General features: G+C 50.9%; 2 protein-coding genes and 1 long non-coding RNA gene across 4 annotated transcripts; 1 reads left to right on the top strand and 2 right to left on the bottom strand.

Annotated features, from left to right (window-relative positions):
• Nucleotides 1-2: 2 nt before the first annotated feature.
• On the top strand, nt 3-10,017 carry LOC135292007 (uncharacterized). 2 transcript variants are annotated; one of them, XR_010354603.1, is made up of 6 exons: nt 3-98; nt 613-912; nt 1,114-1,528; nt 2,444-2,585; nt 4,371-4,502; nt 5,964-10,017. It is a non-coding gene; the product is annotated as an uncharacterized LOC135292007 (long non-coding RNA). The 2 variants fall into 2 exon arrangements; XR_010354604.1 differs by having other exon boundaries at nt 5-98; nt 507-912.
• Nucleotides 10,018-13,686: 3,669 nt separating this feature from the next.
• Nucleotides 13,687-15,040, bottom strand: LOC135292008 (uncharacterized). Its single transcript, XM_064406250.1, has 5 exons — nt 14,963-15,040; nt 14,655-14,792; nt 14,278-14,454; nt 13,995-14,150; nt 13,687-13,836 (listed from the first exon to the last, which is right to left on the bottom strand). Exons 1-5 carry the CDS (start codon nt 15,038-15,040, stop codon nt 13,687-13,689), a joined length of 699 nt encoding a protein of 232 aa, XP_064262320.1.
• Nucleotides 15,041-15,204: 164 nt separating this feature from the next.
• LOC135292012 (maestro heat-like repeat family member 5) lies at nt 15,205-16,874 on the bottom strand. Its single transcript, XM_064406254.1, has 5 exons — nt 16,704-16,874; nt 16,371-16,519; nt 15,981-16,128; nt 15,578-15,765; nt 15,205-15,495 (listed from the first exon to the last, which is right to left on the bottom strand). The coding sequence occupies exons 1-5, from the start codon at nt 16,842-16,844 to the stop codon at nt 15,354-15,356; spliced, it is 768 nt and encodes a 255-aa protein (XP_064262324.1). The 5' UTR covers nt 16,845-16,874; the 3' UTR covers nt 15,205-15,353.
• Nucleotides 16,875-21,609: the final 4,735 nt, after the last annotated feature.

Genomic DNA, 21,609 nt, shown 5'->3' with positions numbered 1-21,609 from the left:
AGACCTGCTCTACACCTAATGCCAAAAAAGCCTGCAAAGTTCTCCTCTGCTACAAAGCAACACACAAAGCCCTCCTAGCCCATCACTTGTTGCTCAAGGCATGTAAGAGTAGAAACACACTTAGCCCCTAGAGCCCACACTGAGAAGCTGAGCACTGAGAATGGACCAGGATGTGAGGAACCACATTAGTGATCTTTGGCCACTATTTCTGCTGAGCAAAAACCAGAAGGCTTGTTCCTTTGTTCTAGAAATCAGAAAACAAGGAGAAGCACTGCTTTAATTACATTTAGAGGTTTCTCCTAGGTACAGAGACATGGTCATGGATCTTTCTGTACTATTTATTCAAAACATTTTACATCATAGCCATGGGTGTGATTTCAGCAGGGAAATGCCATGACAGCAAATGCAAGGAGGATCGTTCTGTCTGACTCACTCTAGCAGGGAGGCCTTGGGACCAAAGCACCACCACCATTTTTCCCCCCATTTTTCTCCTTCCACAATATTAGTCAGGAGGCGGGGCTGAGATGGGTGGCACGGAAGTGGCAGCTCTGACACGCAGCTGAAACCATCAGGGCCAGTGTGGCATGTGGGACTGTTTTTCTGCTCCAGCAGAACAAGGCAAGCCAGAGTGGTGACACCGATCCCAAGTGAGTCCAGCCAAGCCAAGTGGAGCCCAGCAGGGTGGTAGGAAGAGGCAGCAAAGTGGCAGATCCCATTCCCACACACATGCCCAGCGTGGCAGACTGATGGCAGGGGCAGTGCCAAACAGAGCTCTGCAGGGACAGAGAGACACCCATCACCATCGCCACTGCCACCATCCCTGCTGCAGAGAGGGAGCAGGAAACTGCCACTGCAGGTGCACAGCTGCTCCAGGCAGTACCAGCAGTTCCCATCTACCATCAGAACCATTCTGTAAGCCCTTGCCATCCTGTCTTTGTTCCAGGGGCCTCATGTGACACTTCACCTTTGTTGCTTAAGCCATTACCCCTTTTGCACAATTTTCTTCTTATTGTTGTGCACTGCTTTTTATTTCCTCACTACATTGTAACTCTAATAGTTTTAACCTCTCATTTATTGTTTTCTCCATTGTCCCTTTCCATTGTCATGGAGAAGGGGAGAGAGGAGAGGCTTTACAAGGACTACCTCAAGAAGAGGACATAGAATGATGGAGGGAAGGCCTTAGAAAGAATAAACAACCCTCATGCTGCTGCTTTTGGAAGGAATAAATGTCCAAGTTACTTAATATCCAGACACAAATCTGTGGAGTCTTGACAGACAAGAAGCACAGGAACCTGGACACCTTGTTGTGAGAGACTAGAGGAGATTGCTGGCTCAACACTTTTCAGGGGCTTGTATGTGGGGAAGGGGGCAGATCAAGCCTTGCTCTGGTGAGGCGATGCCCCACTCGGCATGCCCCACACCCCCAGGCCTGTATCCCAGCCCAGCAGCGGCCACTGATCCCTGGCACACCAGAGGCAATGCTCCACACCTGTGTCTGGAGCCCCTAACCCAGCTCCTAAATGGCCAGGTGAGTGGGAGCCCCATGTGGGGGAGGGCCCCAGGAGAGCCAAAGGCTATTTGCCTCGGGATATGTGGCCACCACATGTCTTGACCCTACCTCTTCTTGGAATTTCTATCAGCTGAACACCACTGGAACCTGCAGTGATAGCTGTGTTGGTTCCTTTCTGTCATTCTCTTTCTCTTTCTTCTCCCTTTTTCCTGCTCTCAGATTTTTGAGTAATTTAAAATCTTAACAGCCTTAATGATCTAAATCTAACTCAATTAACACATTTTGTTAGGTTGATATGTTATGAATAGAAAATTGTAATTTTTTTCAAGTTTCAGAGTTAAAAAAAAACCAAGCCAGACCGAGTCAGCCTCCTTTGGTTTCCTGCTGAAGAAAAGCTTTTCAAATACCTGTTAATGGCAGGTGATTAACTGATTGTTTCCCTGATGCTGGCCGCATGCCAAGAAGATACCAAGGGAAACCCTCCAGGGTAAAGAGATGGGCAGTGACACCAGAGACAGCATGCAAATAAGAAACGCAGTGCACCCTGGATTGTTACAGTTTTACAGTTTTTATAAGAAAAACCCCTAAAATCACGAGCCAACAAGTGACTTAAAGTGACGTCTAAAGATGGGAGCATTGTCCCGTACCTGCTTGTATCTTTTTATTTCTCACCCTAACCTGAAAAGAAACTGATTAAAGAGACCCCCCGGGTTTCTAAACCAACAAACCAAGGACTCAACGACTCTCCCGTGAGGACAGAGTCCCCAGTTCTGTCTGCAGACCAGCGGACAAAACTGCATCATCCTCCTCCTTCGTGCCACGCCTGGGAGCAACGGCGGCGAGGGCGCAACCCGTCGATTTCTCCCCACCTGAGCTGATTCTTCTTAATAAAGGCATTAAAAAGGAGAAAGATCTCCTGCCCATTTATTTCAGCTTGGGGGACTCGTCTGGGATAGCCACGCCTGAAGAGGACACCAGGACTGGGACGGCCGCCCACCCTGGACCTGCAGGACAGCTGGCTATCGGGACCAGAGAAGATCGGCTTGGGACAGTGACACGGAGCAGCGCCGGATAGGTGAGAATATCCGGCGGCGGGAGAGGGAGGCGAGTGAGTGTGTGTGACTGAGACGAGGGCCGGCAGCTCGGCCCCTTGAAGCGAGTGAGGACCCCTCAGTACCGCGGTTCCGCACCCCCGCGAGGGGGCCGGCCGGGAACAGGGGGAAGCGAGTGGAATTGGTGATTGAGGCGCCTCCAAAGGGGTAAAGAGGACCCCCCTCCGGGCGTGCGGAGGAAATAGCTGTGTGAGTGGCACGCACCCCAAAGGCCCTGATACAGGACCCCCCTCCGGGCGTGCGGAGGAAATAGCTGTGTGAGTGGCACGCACCCCACAGGACCCCCCCTCCGGGCGTGCGGAGGAAATAGCTGTGTGAGTGGCACGCACCCCAAAGGCTCTGATACAGGTCCTAACGAAGGAAGTTAGGATTTAGGATATCAGGCAGTTTGGCTCTGACAAAAGAAGTCAGGCACCCCTCAGAAGCCAGGGTTTCGAGGTTTGACTGTTTGAGCCTTGGCAAGGGAAGGCCAAGGTCTCTCTAAGTCCTGACGAAGGAGGTCAGGCGAACCTCAGAGGTCAAGACCTCGAGGATGTTTTTTTGTATTTTAGTTGTTTGTTGAGTCTTAGCAAGGGAAGGCGAAGGTCTCAACAAAGTCCTGACGAAAAGGGTCAGTGAAATTGGAGTTTTGGCAGGAGGTCGAGACTTCTTAAATAAGATATATTTCCTTTAGAGAAAAAAGACATCTTTGTGATTTGTTTAGAGGCAGAAGAATATGGGAGGGTGTGGTAGTAAGAAAAGTGGCCAAAGATTGAAGAATATACCTCCCCACAGTCCCCTAGGTGAACTATTAGAGAAATGGGACTTTATAGAAAGCACAGAAGGATTAGATAAAGTTAAAATGATTCATTACTGTTCAGAAGTGTGGCCAGAATTAGAAGTGCAAGGAGGATGGCCATGGTGCGGGACGAAAGACAAGTGGATGTGTCAACAGCTGAGTAATTATCTGACGGCCCGAGAAAATACTGATGCTGAACAATTATTATATGTAGCTTGTTGGTTAAATGCTATAAAGAATGAAGGAGTGCAAATTTGTAAAGTGCAGAGCAAGAAAGAAGGGAATGAAAGAGGAGATGCTAGAATTAAGGAAATTAGTAAAAGGTGGGACCCCCTAGACTACTTGCCTCCTGATGCCCCTCCACCTTATAACCCTCTCCTTCGAGCACCTCAAATAGCAGATCCAGTTCTTCTCCCAGCAGCCATGGGGGCCATTCCCTCACCACCCCCTTCGACTCCTTCAGCTGCTTCTGCACCACCACTAATACCTACTACACCTGCTGCATGCTCCACCCCTTCTCCAGCTCCACCTAATATGCACCCAAGCTCTTCCCCCCCTCCTACTGCAGTCCCTCCACCTCCTCCTAACTGGGACACAAATTCCTCCTTATCTAATAACCCCTTATCACCAGGTACAGCCGTTAGCCTACAGCAAGTCCAAGCTAATGCTAATACCCCTCAAGTGAACAATCTTGTGTCTGAAGATGGGCCATACTGTAGTACCCGATCCAAGACCTCCAAGGCAGAGAAACTTTTTCCCCTTAGAGAAGTTCCTATGGGAGGAGTAGCAGGAGGTGTTGGTTTTGTAAATGCTCCTCTAACTGCTTCTGAGGTGAGAGGATTCAAGAAGGAGTTAGGGAATCTAGTTGAAGACCCCGTGGGCATTGCTAACCAAGTGGATCAGTTTTTAGGTCCAAATTTCTACACTTGGGGGGAGATGAATTCCATTCTAAATATATTATTTTCCCCAGAAGAGTCCCGAATGATTAGGGCCGCAAGCATAAGAATTTGGGAAAAAGACAACCGTCCAGGGCCCCAAGTGCCATCAGGAGAAGAAAAATTGCCACTAGTGGATCCCAATTGGAATCCTAACCAGGAGGAAGGTAGGAAGGCCATGATGGAGTACAGGTCCTTGATAATTCGAGGAATAAGAGAATCAATTCCCAAAGGAACCAATACAAAACTAGCATTTGAGGGTATACAGGAGAAAGATGAAACTCCTGCCACTTGGCTTAATCGCCTGAGGCGGAACTTTCAATTGTACTCCAAAACAGACCTGGACACCAGCGAAGGTGAAATGCTACTAAAAGTCCATTTTGTTACTAAATCTTGGCCTGATATACGGAGAAAACTGGAAAAGATTGAGGATTGGCAAGGAAAAGATATTAATGAGTTATTGAGGGAAGCATTGAAAGTGTATTTAAGGAGAGAAGAAGAAAAAGTAAAGGCCAAAGCTAAGATCATGGTTGCTATAGCCAGAGAAAGTGTAGGAGCAAACAACCCTTTCCTACACAACAAGGCCACAAAAGAGTGGGGGGGTCCACCACCAGGAGCAGGCAAGAATATGCCAGTACTGTCAGGGGCAGGAGGCATGGAGAGGCCTTGAGTCCCTTTGAGTGAAAGCTGCTGCTATTACTGTGGAGCAACTGGACCCCCCCTCCCCAAGACTGTTTAGCCTAAAGTTGTGAAACCTTTGCTAGCTGATCAAGATAGCAAAGGAAGCAGCTTTAAGACCAGAAGATCTAGTAAAAGTGGTTTTTTTAAGCAGAAACCACACCCGAGTAGGGAAAAAGAAAGGAGAACTCATATTCTGTGAAATTTAAAGTTACATCAAAGGATATGGGGGAGTGGTTAATATCTGATGGACGGGTGTTTCTAAACAAAGCACTTGCTAAGATGGTGCTAACAAAACTGCAGAAATTACCCACTGGGGAGTCCAAGGACTATGTGATTATTTCCTAAGAAATAACCTGTGCATAAGCGTATATGACCTAGCAAAAACAATTATAAAAGAGTGTTTAACTTGCCAAAAAGTGAACCAGAATGGAATGGTAAATACCATAGACTCAGACCGAGGTCCACATTTTGTGGCCCAAACATTGCAAAATATAATTGAAGTTTTAGGAATAAAATGGAGATTGCATACTCTGTAGCACCCCCAGAGTTCTGGGAGGGTGGAACGAATGAACAAAATTCTCAAAAATGTATTGACTAAATTGATCGAAGAAACAAAAATGAATTGGCTAAAGTGTTTACCCCTAGCGCTCTTGCGCATCAAAACAAGACCCCGGTCTGATATAGGGATTTCACCTTATAAAATGATTTTTGGACTGTCATTCTTGTTAACACCCTATAGCACAGGAGACTACCTGGAAGGAGAAGAAGCTACAAGGAAATATTTAGAAGTAATTGGAAGAACTCTAGAAGGACTTAGAAAAAGAGGATACCTCCCCCAAACCTCCCCTCTTGATACAAAAGCACATGACATCAACCCAGGAGATTGGGTTTTAATAAAATCCTGGAATTATAGACCATTAATGCCTAAATTTGAAGGCCCCTTTCAGGTACTCCTCATCGCTAATTCGGCCGTGCGAACCAGAGAAAAAGGTTGGACTCACATTACGAGAATTAAAGGACCAGTCCCACCCCCGAGCATTGGACAAGATTCTTCAGTGTCTGGTATTGGACCAGATTCCACACCACCCTCACACCCTAACTCGGGACAGGATTCAACCACATCGGAAGTTAATTCAGCTGAGTATACTATTATAAAAGGACCAAATGACTTAAAATTGACATTCAAAAAGACTGATGAACTGCATAAGAAAAAAGTTTAGAATCATAACATGTCTTGAAGTGTTTTAAGAAATTTGTAAAAGTTAAAAATTGTTAATAAGTAATTCTGGTTAAGTCGTCCCAACTTGGTACCAAAGACCCCAGGTTAATCTTCTCCAGAGTGCTCCCCTAGGAAGGACCAAATTAGCAGGGACAGATCAAGAGAGGTTTAACCAGAGGAGCAAGAGACTCTAAAGAACTTGGAGACTTCTTCTCAGTAAAATCCTCAAGAGGCAAGGCCGGGTGGGCAGGCTGTGCAAGATGACCCATACCAGACTCTTGGGAAGGGTAGTAACGCTGGCTCTGATTGCTGGTGGTGCTCTGGAGAGCCCAGGAGAGCTGTGCAATGAGTACTACCAACCTTTCTATGAGAAAGAAGTAAGCTCCTTGCTGAGAGTCCACAACAATTGTGTTAACCTCTCCCAATTGATCTTTTATCAAGAAAATAAGAAAATATATTGGATGGCCTGGAACACTGCCACCTTTAGGCAGCCACTCCTGGGAGAGCACCCTGTAGGAGAAACCTGGTGGTGCTTTGAACATGATGCTACTGAAGCAAACCTGGTAAATCTGGTAAAAGGAAAAAGTATTTCTAAATATTGGGAGGGCACGACAAAAATTAATATCTTTCAGGAAACCCCTAAACACTAGTTTTGGGTCAATGGTACCACAACATCCACTGAATTGCCAAGAGGCTGGTCTAGTGGTGGCATCATTAGAATTATAAAACAAACTGTCTTTATAATACACAAAGAATCTGGATCAAGTTTAAGAGTTCCTATATATGAGGATTTGAGAAAAACAAAACTGAAGAAACAATATATGTTAAACAAAATCTTGAAACTACAATCAGAATTAGAAGTAATATCTAATCAGACCGCATTGGCTCTTAATCATATTAATGACCAACTCAACCAAACCAAAACAGTAGTTTATCAAATCAAATTAATTGTAGCAGTCATTAGAAACACTTTAAACGAAATAAAAAACCTAGCATATTTAAGAAATCAAAAGACTCTTACACTTGATTCTAGTTGGTGGGATAATCTATGGATTTTCAAAAAAAGTTGGAAAACTATAACCTTCACTGTGGGTACACTTGTTAGTCTGTTCTTATTTCCATGTTTAACAAAAATAGTGACATCTGCTGTACAGAATAACCTAAAGATCTCTAAAGGAATTAACCTGAAAAAACCAAAAAAGGTAATGAAGTTTAGTAAATATGATCACCCTAGTGCTGAAGAAATGTATTATCAATACAAAAAATATAGGAAATTCTATGTTAATGAGCCAAAAATTATAAGTTGATGCAAGCTTAAGCTTGATCAAAGAAAAATAGGGGGGAACTGTTATGAATAGAAAATTGTAATTTTTTTCAAGTTTCAGAGTTAAAAAAAAACCAAGCCAGACCGAGTCAGCCTCCTTTGGTTTCCTGCTGAAGAAAAGCTTTTCAAATACCTGTTAATGGCAGGTGATTAACTGATTGTTTCCCTGATGCTGGCCGCATGCCAAGAAGATACCAAGGGAAACCCTCCAGGGTAAAGAGATGGGCAGTGACACCAGAGACAGCATGCAAATAAGAAACGCAGTGCACCCTGGATTGTTACAGTTTTACAGTTTTTATAAGAAAAACCCCTAAAATCACGAGCCAACAAGTGACTTAAAGTGACGTCTAAAGATGGGAGCATTGTCCCGTACCTGCTTGTATCTTTTTATTTCTCACCCTAACCTGAAAAGAAACTGATTAAAGAGACCCCCCGGGTTTCTAAACCAACAAACCAAGGACTCAACGACTCTCCCGTGAGGACAGAGTCCCCAGTTCTGTCTGCAGACCAGCGGACAAAACTGCATCATCCTCCTCCTTCGTGCCACGCCTGGGAGCAACGGCGGCGAGGGCGCAACCCGTCGATTTCTCCCCACCTGAGCTGATTCTTCTTAATAAAGGCATTAAAAAGGAGAAAGATCTCCTGCCCATTTATTTCAGCTAGGGCTAAGTTAATGCTTTATAGAATATTCTCTGTTATGTTTAATTTTTTTACCTTTCAAGTTCTCTGATTTTTGAAAGTTGACAGTGAAGTTTTTTTGTTGTTCCAATCTCTTGAGAACATCTCGTCAGTATTTTTCCTGCTTTTCTATCTCAAGAGTTCAGGAACAAGTTTAAGTCGTTTTACAGTATCCCACAGAGCAACATTTTTGGGGCCTTACATTTTAATTGGCGCAGCAAGCAGGGTACTCTTGAGGTGATATGGGCCTTTTATACAGCTGTAAGTGCTCGTGACATAATAAAGGAGAAATAAATGTTCAGTCAAAGCTGCTATTTTCAGGCAGGAAAGTAATGGACTTGCACCCAGAAACTGATCTGAACTGCTCTCCACTGACACACTTGCTAAAAGCTTATATAGAAAGCTTGTCCAGCCCTTAAGAGAGATGGGGACGGAGAGAAACTAGCACCATCCACAGTTTCTTCTGGAGAAAACATGAACTTTGTTAGAAGAAAATTAAAAACTCCCAGTAAAGGACCATGCCTGGTATCCATATGCATGGAGGTTTGACTCAGAGCTCTATGGTGCCCATCAGCTGGAAAAGGAACTGCATCAGCTGCAAATTGCTGAGCCTGAAACAATAGCCAGCCTTAGGCCAGAGTAGGAATTGAATGCCAGGATGAAGCCAGCCCCCAAACCATGACAAACCAGTGAAACACGCTCTTCCAAAGCCAAAGAGCTTTAGAGTTGCAATTTAACACTGCTGGGGAAGGCCTGGAAGCAGTGTTTTCCAGACTCCAGGAACTCCAGGCCTCCCTGACTGCAAGGTCAGCCCCACAGCCCTTGGGAGGGCTTTAGTGCCTCAAAGTCCAACCCCGCCCCTCACCCTAAACTCTGCCCACCCCTATAAAATACAGAGGCAGGATGCCCCGAAGATGATGTCACCTTCCTCTGCTCCCTGGAGGAGAGGTTCGGCTCTGCAAAGCCAATCTTCTTCCCTCCTCATCCCAAGCCCTGCTCACTGATAAAGAAGGAATTCGCTTATCAGGATGTAGTGTCTGGCAGCGATACCTCATTCTGCAACAGAAGTGGTTGAACTACACAGGAAAATAAGCAATGATCGCAAAGAAAGGGAAATGGAGAATGTTTTGTGAATTGGATTTGGGGGAATGAAATAGAACTTTTGGAGAAGGAAGCACATGGTGAAAATCCCTGGTCTTTTGCCTGGGGAACAACCTGTGATGTGACAAGTTTGGACCCCTTGCAGGGGAGAGAACCCCAAGCAACGCATGAGAAACAGCTGATGCCCGTTGACCTTCTTCTGTGTTATTGTAAGTTATTTCAATATTTAGGGATCAAACTCAGAAAACAAGATCTCAGCACCACCTCCAAAAAGTTATGGTTGTTGGGAGAGGGTGGTGGATTGAAATATCTGCTCTCTGGAGGCTCTCTGGAAAGAAAATGGGGATTAAATGGGGATTCGGTTTCCCTGGATTCTTAATGAAGCTTTGCAAACTGCTCCTGCCCTGCCTCCTTCTGGCAGCCCTGGCTATTGAGCCTTCTCTGCCACCAAAGGCTGGAAGCCGAAATGCTGCTGCTAGAGCATAACCCTCAGGAGAAAATGCTTTTATCATCGTGCAAGTTTGTTGTTTTGGTCTCACTAATAAGCCTGAATGTTCAAGAATGTCCTCACTAGTCAGGAGACTGGGTGTACATCCAGACCTGGAAAGGAGAGCCACTTAACCAGAAGTGGAAAGGACTTTTGATCCCATGGCTGTGAGATTTACAGCTGGACACTCCTAAATTATGAGATTAAAGTTAGCTCTGGACACATGGAATTCTATTGGACAGTCCAGTAAATGTAACTCTGCTGCAGATAAAGCTGCAATGGAACATTTCTAAAGTGAAAAACATTAAATGTTTTCTCTTTCTGCCCATTTCCAGAGCAGTGTCCCTGGTATGGCAGCATGGCTGTTTGTTCCTGAATTAGTCAACCATCCTAGCAGGACCATGTACCTAATGACTACAATAGCAAGTATGGCCTTGAGTGCCAGAGGGGTAAGAGACCAAGAAAGAAAAGAGAGCCATGTCTGTAGGAGTGTGCACCCTAATGGCAGAGTGGCAAAACTAGCTTTTGTCCCCCAGAAAAGGAAAGAAGGCCAGAAGTTTCTCTCAAGGATTAGGTGAAAAGCCACCTCATGGGACCTCAGGGACTTCACCAAATACTTGAGGACATCTAATTGGATAGAAGCCAAAAAGTCCCGCTTGATCCATCAGGGAGGAAAAGAAGAGAAGAAAAAAGCTAAGTGCTTTTGTGAGGTGTTTTTACCAGGAGCGGACTGCTTCACCTGGCTCGAGTTTTTCTCTTTGTTATTATACCTTTTATTAAACCTTTTTGTTTCTAACACTGCAGCAGAAGTCATCCTGCTAATTTTATGCCCCCAGAGTAATAGATAAGCTGTCCTTGGGTGTATTATATTTCTTTTGAGGGCTTATGAGACCAGGCTAAGAAAAAGAAACATAATAGAGCAGAGCTGGGCAGCAGCTGGGGGTACTACAGTGCACTCACAGCCACCTGCCAACGCAGCTAGCCAAAACTAAAACAAGCACAACCAAAAACCCAAACACTACAGGTGCTTGGCCTAATAGCCTGGTTACTAATAACATAAGAAAACAACTATTAAAGATGACACCTGGGACACCAGCTGGCCAGAGCCAATTCCCAGCTATCTCATAACTTGCCTTTCTGTGCAAACACAGAGGTTTCAGTTGCCCACCTTTCAGAGAGAGGAGCCTGCCAGACCAGGTTGAACATTCAGCAATGTCTACTTTAATGATCTCAAGCTTTCAATCCAAGCCCAAGCTTATGAAGTGTGATTCTTCCTTTAATTTCCTAGATTCAAAACTGATTCTTCAGATCTACGCATGAGACAGTTCTCCAGATCTACTGAGGACATGGAATGGTTTGGAAAGCAAACTAAGGAACAAGGCAAAAAACCAAATTTTATAGGGCCAGGGAGAAAATGCTAAGAGGAAAAAGAGCAATTGTGTTTTTATTCCATCCTTATTAGCTATAACTTGCAATTGCTGTGGGGTAGTTAAGAGTTTATTCAGGTTGACAACTTGAGTCAAAAGTTTATTTCATTCCTGAAGCTGCAGACTTGAAATGCTTCAAGTTCTTACATCCCAGGGGAATCCTGTATGCAAAATACTTGAAAACACATTTTTTATCAGAAAGAAAAAGAGATTTAAGCATTGTTGCAAGTGTTTTATATATTCATAGAAATATCAAACTACTAGGTTAATTCCTGAGACTATTTTTATCTTTTGCTCTTGTGCTTATTGTTCTCTTATTCCATATTCTCTTACTACTTGTAACCCACACTAATCCTATCTCACTGCATGCAATAATAAAGCAAAGAATTACCTAAGGGATGAAAAGAAGGCATTCCTCACTATCTTGCATAAGGATGAAAATGGAACATTTCAAAGACTTCAACAACTCATTTCTCTGAATAGGAGCAAAGAAATAAAAGGCAGCAAGCTTTAAACACTCCACAAATTCTAGCAGAAGTAAGCAGCTCACAAAGGGCACTAAGGCAGGGAGACATGTGGACACGTGCACACCATCACCTCATCTGACAAAAATGAACCTGTTTCACAGCACCAGGCAGTTCATAGAGCCAAACTCCTTCCCCAGCCCCATGGGAAAGCAGTGTCAAGGCACAGGAACCGGGAAGTGTCCCAGGGTGCGGAGATAATGCTGCCAGCATTTGAGCCAGCAGCACTGGCTCAGACACACTGAAGTTCAGCTGTTGCTGTGCAGCAGTTTCTTCACACTGCTAAGTTTCATGGGGCTGGCTGTATTTTTCACAACAGCCACTTCAGTACAGGACGGGTGTAGTGAAAAGCACCGCAAGCTCCTTTGCCCTCGGTGGATGTTTGCCATGGAAGAGCATACTCAAGCTGGCTCTTCTAAAACCCAGGGTCCTTGCTCCCTTCAGTGTGCTCAGCACGACCTTCAACTCCATGATGCTGTGCAACTGGAGCAGCAGGACAGGGACCTCTGCAGCTTGAGCTGCCCTTGTTCCTCTCTGCCCGTGCACAGACGACGGCGTGGAAGAGGATGGCAGCAGGGCCCTGCGTGTCCCTGGGCTCAGGATTTGCGCTGCTTCAGCTCCACAGACAGAGCCACGAGTCATGTGAAAAAGCCAAAGTGTTTATTAAGGGAAGGCAAAGTGAAGGTGTGAACTGTGAGAGAAAAAAGGGGATGGGCAGGGCCTGGGGGCTAGAGGGAGGGAACTACCAACAGGAAGGGAGAAGGGAGGAGCTCCTGAAGCTTGCCACAGGCTCGGCTGTGACCAGCAAGAGCTGCTGGGCCTGCAGCTTCAGCTGGTCCCCTCTGCTCTGCAGTTAGTCCCATCATCAGTGGGAAGTGGGGGTGGCCAAAAGACACTGGTTCTTCCCATCCTGCAGGCGCAGTTCGGCAGATCTTGCGTCGAATGTCAGCTGGATAAATTGCTTTATGAAGGAGGGGCACTCATATTCGCTCAGGGCTTGAAGGGCTGGAAAAGAAAGGAACAGTGCCACAGTCACAGGCCTGATTGCTGGAATCCAAGCAAAGCCTCCTGCCAGGGCCTTCCCACCCAGCTTTTGCCATGGCCAGGAGGGAGTGGCTGACAAGGGCTTTGGCCAGAAGGCGCTGGCCTCTCATCCCACACGTGTCCCTGAAAGCTCTCCGGGCTCTGGCCCCGCTGCCCCTGGTCCGCACAGGGAGCAGAGCCCTGGGCAGCCCGGGCAGGGATTGTAGCTCCGGGGCCAGGATGTGCAGCTGCCCCCGGCGGTCCCCGCTGGCACACGGCTGCCCTCACTCACCCTCACTGAGGACCTGGAGCTCCTCCTTCTGCCCCATCAGGAGCACTCCGGCCACCCCTGGCAACATAGAGGCTGTGGGGCCCCAGGCGGCACAGCTGCCCGACACGGGCGCTGCCAGCCCCGGGGCCGCACGCCCTCCTCCCCGGGCAGGGCTCAGCCCGGGCCCTGCCGCTCGCTGCCGCCCGAGGGAGGGCACGGCTGCGGGAGGGCGGCGGCAGCGCCGAGGGCGGGCGGGGCTGCAGCGGCCCGGGCGCGGCTCCCGCTGCCGGGGCAGGGCCGGGCCGGGAGGCGGGGAGGGACGCCGCTCACCGATGATCCTGACGGCCGCCTCTCGCAGGGGCCTCTGCGGGCTCTGCAGGCGCGGCAGGGCCCAGCGCAGGTGCTCGGCCGCTCGGCTCGCGTCCTGCAGCAGCTGCGGGGAGCAAAGGCTCGGCGCGGGCTCTGCCCCTCGGCCGGGCGCTCCCTGCGCCCAGCACCGGCCGAGCTGGCCCGCATGGCCCAGGGCAGGGAGCGGCGTGCGGGGCGCAGGCTGGCAGCCCCGGGGGCGGCGCTGGGCAGGGACACAGCTGCCAGCCCCGCACACTGAGCACCGGGGTCAGGGGGCTTCTCCAGCCCGCGGCTGGCACTTCCAGGCTCTCCTTACCAGGTGCTCGGCAAACTTCATCCGCTGCTCCTTCCTCAGCAGCTCCTCCATGTCCCTCCTCCTCAGGAACCGGGCCGCACAAAATAGTGTTTCCAAAGAGGCCTGGAGAGCAGCACACAGCCAGAGGTGGAACCAGAGCCCAGGGCACAGGACCTGTGTCCCTGTGCCAAGGCCATGCAAGGCTGCAGCCTGCCGGCTGCCAGGGCTGGAGGCAGCCGAACCCCTTGCCAGGGATGCAGCAGCATCACAAAAAGCCTCACCTTGGCCACACGCCGGTTCTCATTGTGCCAGCAGAAGAAGAGAGGAAGCAGGCTGCGGCTCACAATTCTTGTCAAAGGCTTTTTGCCCTCTTCCACTACCAGCTCCATCACCTTGCTGAAGAGCTGAATGGAGAGCAGCTGCACATGGCTGCTCTCCTGGAACAAAGGAAAAGACCTCAGCACCAACTACTCCAGGCCCAGCAGGGCAGAGGCCTAAAACTTCACAAGATACAAAATTTCCAGGCAGCCTCGAGTGCTCCTGGCTGGGGGCACAGAGCCTTACATTCTCAAAGTGTGGCAGGAGTGGTTCAGCCAGCTTCAGGGCGGTGATGCCGGGTATCTTGAGGTCTTTCTTCTGGAGCATATATGTAAGCACGGAGAGGATCATCCCGGCCATCTCTGCATCGGGATCAGCCAGCTGCTCCAGCAGGTGTTGATACAGGCCACGTATTCCTCCACTCTGTGTGCAAGACGAGGCTGTGCTGTGAAGCTGAGGACAGCTGCAGCAGCAGCAGCTGCTTGGGGCACTCGGGCAGCTGAAGCGGGAGGCAGGAGAGCTGGGAGCAGCTGCCTCTGGTGCCAAAGGCCAGCCGAGCCCAAAGGTCTGTGTTCCCCAGCCCCACGCTGCCAGTGTGGCTTCAGCCACTGCCCCCTTCTCACCAGCGAGGGCTCCTTGCTGAGCACCACGAGGCCTCTGAGCTCCAGGCGCAGCCTGTCCCTGCACTCGCTGGGCAGGTGCCTGGATACGACCGACAGGGCACTGTGACCGTGTTGGCTCAAGTCCAGACACTCCAGGAGCTGAAATGCACAGGGCAGTGATGGGGACCTGGCCGGCATGAGCCCGGAGCCGCACAGGGCCGGGCCCAGGCAGCAGCAGCAGGCATGGTCAGCGTCCCAGGGGCTGCAGCTACCAGAGGCCAGAGAGCTGGGAGGCAGCTCAGCCAGGCAGCGCTGGCCATCAGGCTCACCTCCACCAAGAACGCCAGGGCAGGCAGATGCCAGCGTGGCTGCTTCCCAATGAGCAGGCTGAGCAGGTGCAAGGCCATGCGGGAACACAAGGGGACCAAGCCACGGCGCATCTCCCTGGTAGGAGGAAAAAGGCACCAAAGCCCTAAGCCAGGCAGGAAAACCTCTCCCAGGACTGACTCACAGAGGTCTGATCTGTCCCTAGCACCCTGCCAGGGGACGTGGGTGCTTTGGGAGGCAGCTGCTCCCGGGCACCCTCCTCTGCCAGCCTTTTCCAGTCTGCTTGGGTGCCCCTATGTGACAAGGCACTCTGGCCCAAAACCACAGGGACTGTGTGGGGCACTCTGGGCACAGGGCACAAATGATGGTGGTGGCGGCGGGGAGAAGGGGCTCTCACCTGGCCAGCAGACCGACTGCATAGTGCTGGGTGTCGGCACAGAGCAGGGTGTCCCAGACCTGCTTGCACTCCAGAGCCACCAGCTTGTTCTCAAAGCCCAGTTGGCAGAGCAGAGCCTTCACGGCCTGCACTGCAAACCTGTGTGCCGAGCAAAGGCCAGGTCACACTGGGAGCGCTGGCCCTGGCCACAGGGCCATGGGAAGGACAGGGCGACTGGCACCTGTTAGGCTTGGTGGGAAGGCGGTGTTCCTCCTGGCACGCTCTCCAGAAGTCCTCAACCTCTTCTGGTATCTGCTCTGTGGTGGAGAAAACTTGGAAGAGCAGAGCCACAAACAGCTGGGCCGAATGAAGGACTACTGCGTCGTGCCACTCGGGCATGTGGGCAATATTCCACAGCACCACAGTTGCCTGCAAAGGAGAGAGCAGCCCGAAGCAGCGCTCAGTGCCCAGCTGTGCATGTGGCAGGGCCCAAGGGGAAACGCAGGGCGAGCACCCAGCCTGCTGGCCCTGAGCCTGCCCCTAGCCCAGCTTTCAGCCCAGCAGCTGAGGCAGGGAGCTGCAGGGCAGGGAGAGCATGGAGAGGCAACCCGGAGGGTGAGCAAAGGCCAGTTGCAGAAACTCACAGCCAGGGCAAAGACGGCCTCATTATCCCCACTGTAGAAGAACATGCTGTACAGTGGCCTGTCCTCTATCACAGAGAACAGTGCTGGAAGCACCTTCTGCACTGCGGGTCTTGACGTGCCGATGCTTCTCCACATCAGTACAGCAGCTCTGTGGGAGCAGAGCTGCACGTCAGTACCGTGCCCTGTGCAGCCGCGTGGGGCCGGGTGACAGAGCCCTGGTGCCCTGAGGGGCAGGGGGGGAGCATGGCAGCAGCTCAGGAAACAGAGGGGCCCGAGGGTCCTGGAGCTCTCTGCCTGTCTCTCTGGCAGACGCCACTGGACAGGCTGTGCAGGGTGAGGGGTCCTATGGGCCGGTGAGCACCGAGCTCTTGAGGCCCTTGTGCCCCGTACCTGTCACAGGATGGGGCACAGCGCAGGAGGCTCATCACCACATTAGCAGGGTGTTCTTCAGCCAGGCTCAGAAAGTCTGTTTCCAGCCCCGTGTCCGCAGTGACACGGGACACGAGTCTCTGGTGAATGTCCCCCACCCTGGCTGCCACCTGGAGGAGGCATGGGGATAGCTTGGAGTGCTGTCTAAGGGAGCAACTTGCCCACCTTCCCCCAGGAAGTGCTTGCCTTCCCACCCCACTGTGCTGGCCTCAATGGCTGAGGGGGCCCAGGGGATGTGGCCTAAGGGGCCACACGATCCTGGGAGGCCTGCAGCCCTGGCCCCAGGCTGCTTACCTGCTGCTGAGATGAAAAAATATCCGGAATGGGAGCAGGAATCCCAGTCCAAGTGGGCGTGCTGTTCGTCTTTGAGATGGCCCGAGTCCTTGGTGTCCTTCTGTTGCTGTTTGTGCTGGCCGTGCCCTCAGTTGGGGCCATGACAGCCTTCGCCTGGCCCGCAGCTGTTGCCCTGACCGAGGTTGCCGCATGCTCAGAGGACGCCGCGCTGGCACCAGGCCGTGCCCGCAGCTCACTGGGCCTGGAGCCGGGCTCGGCCGTGCCCTCGGTGGCAGTGGCTCTGGTCTTTCTGCGCCGAACACGCAGGAACCTCCGCAGTGCCTGCAGCAGAAGGAAGGGCGGGAAGAGAGGGACGTTCCATGGTCTGCTCCAAGCGCGGGGCTGTGCCGAGCAGTGCCAGCAGGCCCAGCCCAGGTGGGGATGGCCGCAGGTACCTGCGCTGCTCTGCGGAAGTGTCCGTGGGTGGGATCCTGTTCTCGTGTCCCATCCTTTCCTGCATCTGGCAAAGAGCAAGTGCAGCCAGAGCTGAGGGGCTGCAGGAAAGGCTGGAGAACACAGCCCAGCCCTATGATCCCCAGGCAAGGACAGCCCTGGGATGCCCAAGAGACAGAGCACGGCCACCGAGAGGCCAGCCCTGGCCCCTCTTCCATCCTGTCCGTGGGCATGTCCGAGGGGCAGGGATGGGATGGGGCCAGGTTGGCTGCAGGCACCAGCCCTGTGGCCCAGCTCTGCCACTCACCGTCCTGCAGTGGTTGCAACTGCTCTGGCTCTGCAGGCTGCTGCACTGGGGCAGCTGCAGCGCCATTCTTTTTCTTCCCCCGAAGCATCCTGAACAGGCTGAGAACTCTGCCTGCCATCCCGCTGTCTGACCTCGAGGGCACGTTGGAGACAGATGCCTCTGCAAAGGTCCAAGTCAGCGGGTGCTGCAGTCGCGCCTTCCAGGTGCCTGCGACAGAGAAGTCTCAGGAAGGCCACAGGACAGCAAGTCCTGCACTCTGGTCTCAAGGGCTCCTGTCGCAATGACAGGAGACTCCTTGTGAGGGATGGAGGTCACCAAGTCCCACAGCCTGGCCACGAGGGCACCGGCCGCAGGGATGGGAGATGCCTCAGGAAAGCTCTGAGTCACCAAGTCCCGCAGTCTGGCCGCAAGGCCAGCCACAGGAGTAACGCCTCGGAAAAGCTCCGGGTCAGCAAGGAACGAGCCAGCTGTGCGGGGTCTCCTCACAGCACCGCTCTCTCCCATCCTGTCCCGTCGCGTGCACCGAGCACTGGGGCCTGCCTGCGTCACCGCCAGCACCTATGTCAGTGTGTGTCACAAAGGGCTGCTGGCACACCCTGTCCAACTCCGTTCCACAGTGACCCTGCTGCAGCGTGTCACAAAGGGCCCTCAGACACGCTGCCATGTGCTCTGGGGCCTCCCCCACCCCACCCAAAGTGCCTCCAATTGGAAGGAATAGGTTGCCCCAAGTGTCTAAGGCAGCCCGGGACACACCAAAATCAACCAAGTGCTCAGGGAAGGACTCTCCACAGTGCCTGGCTCGCACAGCCCAGCTCGGTGCTGGCCCTGGAGCAGAGCAGCTTCCAGCAAGCAAGATGTGAATGCATCTTGCCAAGAGTTAAAACACAGCAGTCAGGGGAACGGGCATTAGTGTGTGCATAAAGGCCTTTGAATTCACAGCTCTCCATGAGAGCTTTTGGGCTCTCATCTGGACAGAGACGGATCGTCTCAGACCTGTGCTCAAAGCGGGGGAACACACCCTACCACAGGTGCTTGGCTTGGTCTCCGCAGGCCCGGCAGATGTCAAAGCTGCTCTTCACATCCTTCCCCCTTCCCTGCTCCTCTGCCAAGTACAAGGGGCCTCAAGGACTGAAAGGAGCGCAGGGAGCCAAAGGGAGACAGCTGCACCTACCTCACTGGGGGCTCCTGGGCGTGGGGATTGGGGGTGAGAAAGCCAGATTTTCAGGAATAACGTGGGAAAGCACCATTGTCTACATTAGAGAAAATTCATTCCTTTCCCATGATTCAAATGCTGATTCAAATGCTGTACTCCCTTTCACATCCGTACCCTTTGTATCTTTCATTAGTTACTCCTGTAAAAACTTTTCCCCTCCCCATCCCCCTCAACATGTATCACGCCACCTTTTGCCCTCCCCACGAACTTTCCAATGACCCACGAGTTGGGTCATTTTGTGCCTAACCCCTCTTACTTGCTGCTGTGCTTAAAAATGGTAACTTTCCCTGTAGGAATCCATGGGATTAGAGATTTTAGGAAAGCTGGGAAAAAGAAAGGCCACAGAGACAGTAAGGATAGTGAAATGCTGAAGCAGCAGAAAAGAGATATCAGCAGTAGCGAAGACATGAGAAATAGAACAATAAAGCTATGTAGTTTGGCTTTTTAAGTTGCAAAAAGGTATATTTTAGTAAATATTTAGAAGGTTATATATGAATAGGGCTCTGTGCTTTGTCTTTTATAAACAAACCATTGTATGAGAGAAAACGCTACTATTGTTTTAACCAAAGCTACGTGTGCTTCATGTGGTTGGATAGAACGACTGTCAATATGCTTTTGCTCTATGTAATTGTCTGAAACTGAGTCTGAAACTATCTTATAATATGTTGCAATATTAAGTTTCCTCAGCCTTCTGTCTGGATAGCCAGCTGCCATAGCCATGTAATGAGACTGATGCTTCTTAAATAAAGAGCTCACGACGCTATTCAGGTGTGGTCCCATTCCGTTCGTGTCTGTATATAACTGCCGGCGTCAATTCCCAAGGACATTGCACTCACCCTGGTGTCCTTCTAACTGGTTGTTACCCGATCCTGCTGTCCCTCTGACTCACCGTCCATTCCTCAGTTTATCCTCCATCTTTTCCTATCACTTTTGCACCTTGCAATAAATCAGTTGAAATTATCCAGGACTCGAGCTGCCCTCTTTCCATCTGGTGAAAAGAAACATCTAGCCAGGGTAGAGCAGGTGGGACTCTGACGGTGGCACCTGGGGAAGCAGTTTCCTTGATAATCAAGCTCCTTTTCTCCAAAGACACTTCCCCAAATGTCTGCATTTCCCAGAGAACACCAACACACACATCAGAAACCCTGGCAAGGCTGAATTCCTTCTGCTCCTTGCAGCACAGGCACTCCAGCTCGAGCTCATCTTCCTTCCCCCAGCTCTGTGTCGCTTCCTTCCCCATGCCCACGTGTCGCTTTGGGCGCGCAGCCCCGGGCCCCTACAAACACGAGCTGCCGCTGCCTCTGCACGTGCCTGAACTCCTGCCTGCGCTCACGGCAGCAAAACCAGGCTGTTCCCAGCCAGGGAGCGGAGCCCTGTTCCTGCAGGAGGCTCTGGTCAGCCCCTTGCAGGACGCTCCGCTGTGCACACAGCACTTCTCCTGCCTGCCCAGAACGCTCCTGGCACAGCAGAGCACAAGCTGGCCGGCTCTGGGCTCAGCACACCCCAAACACGGGCACAGGAAGATGCAGTGGCTGTTTTGCAGCCATGCCCAATATAGCTAGGAAGGGTCCCCTGCCTCTGGTCTCACTTGGTTGGCTTTCTGAGTGGGCCTGAGGCAGGGGCTGCAATTCCTCACTTGTGGGGAGAGCAGAGCTGCCAGAAGCGCACCCAGCCTGCAGGCACTGCCTGACAGCGCTGCAGCCACTGGGACGCTCGCGCCTCTGAGTCACAGACACTGCACTGCTGCTGCTGCTTCATTTGCTTTGAGGCACACCCAAAGCTCACTGTCAGGCCACCATGGTCTCTGGTTCTGCCCTCTTCCTGTCCCTGTTTATGCATGGAGTATTGCTGTGTTTTCAGGGTGCTCTTGGGGAGAACTTCCAGCACCGCAAGCTCCTCTGCCCTAGGTGGATGTTTGCCATGGAAGAGCATACTCAAGCTGGCTCTTCAAAAACCCAGGGTCCTTGTTCCCTTCAGTGTTCTCAGCACGACCTTCAACTCCACGGTGCTGTGCAACTGGAGCAGCAGGACAGAGACCTTTGCAGCCTGAGCTGCCCTTGTTCCTCTCTGCCCGTGCACAGACGATGGCATGGAAGAGAATGGCAGCAGGGCCCTGCGTGTCCCCGGGCTCAGGATTTGTCCTGCTTCAGCTCCACGGAAGGAGCCACAGGTCATGTGAAAAAGTCAAACTGTTTAATAAGGGAAGGCAAAGCAAAGGGGTGAGCTGGGAGGGAAAAAAGGGGATGGGCAGGGCCTGTGGGCTGGAGGGAGGGAGCTGCCAACAGGGAGGGAGATGGCAGGAGCTCCTGGAGCTTGCCACAGGATCAGCTGTGAGCAGCAAGAGCTGGGCCTGGAGCTGCAGCTGGTCCCCTCTGCTCTGCAGGTGGTCCCATCTTCAGTGGGAACTGGGGGTGGCCAAAGGACACTGGATCTTCTGAGCCTGCAGACGAAGTTCAACAGATCTTGTGCTGAACATCAGCTGGACAAATTGCTTTACAAAGGAGGGGCACTCGTATTTGCTCAGGGCTTGAAGGGCTTGAAAAGGGAGGAACAGAGAACAAAAAAGGCTTGACTAGCATTGATTTGTTTGTTGTTTGCTTTTTAAAATTTTCTGGTCTCTTGATAGCTTAAGAGTTTCAGTCTATCTATTTTTTACATTTATTTGTTTTGGTTATTTGTTTTTTTGATCTATGGAAATCTGTAATATCTTCTCAGCTTTTTTGTTGTTGTTGTTTGTTTGTTTTGTTTGTTTGTTTGTAATCTACATCATGACTGCCATGGTAAGTTACTTACCAGACAACAAAAACTTTATGCACTTTGTGTTTGCACTGCTGGAACCTGTGTCAGTTGTGTCATGCTCTTTATGTGCCCATAAGATGTGACAAGGAGCAGCTGTAGTGGATGTCAAAAGAGTGCAAGGAGGGGTGGAGGAATCAATTTGCATTCCTTAGGAA

The sequence above is a fragment of the Passer domesticus genome, unplaced genomic scaffold (genome assembly GCF_036417665.1).
Source record: "Passer domesticus isolate bPasDom1 unplaced genomic scaffold, bPasDom1.hap1 HAP1_SCAFFOLD_176, whole genome shotgun sequence".
NCBI classification, from domain to species: domain Eukaryota; kingdom Metazoa; phylum Chordata; class Aves; order Passeriformes; family Passeridae; genus Passer; species Passer domesticus.
Note: the sequence above shows the minus strand (reverse complement) of the source record. Positions and strands in the feature narration are given on the sequence as shown.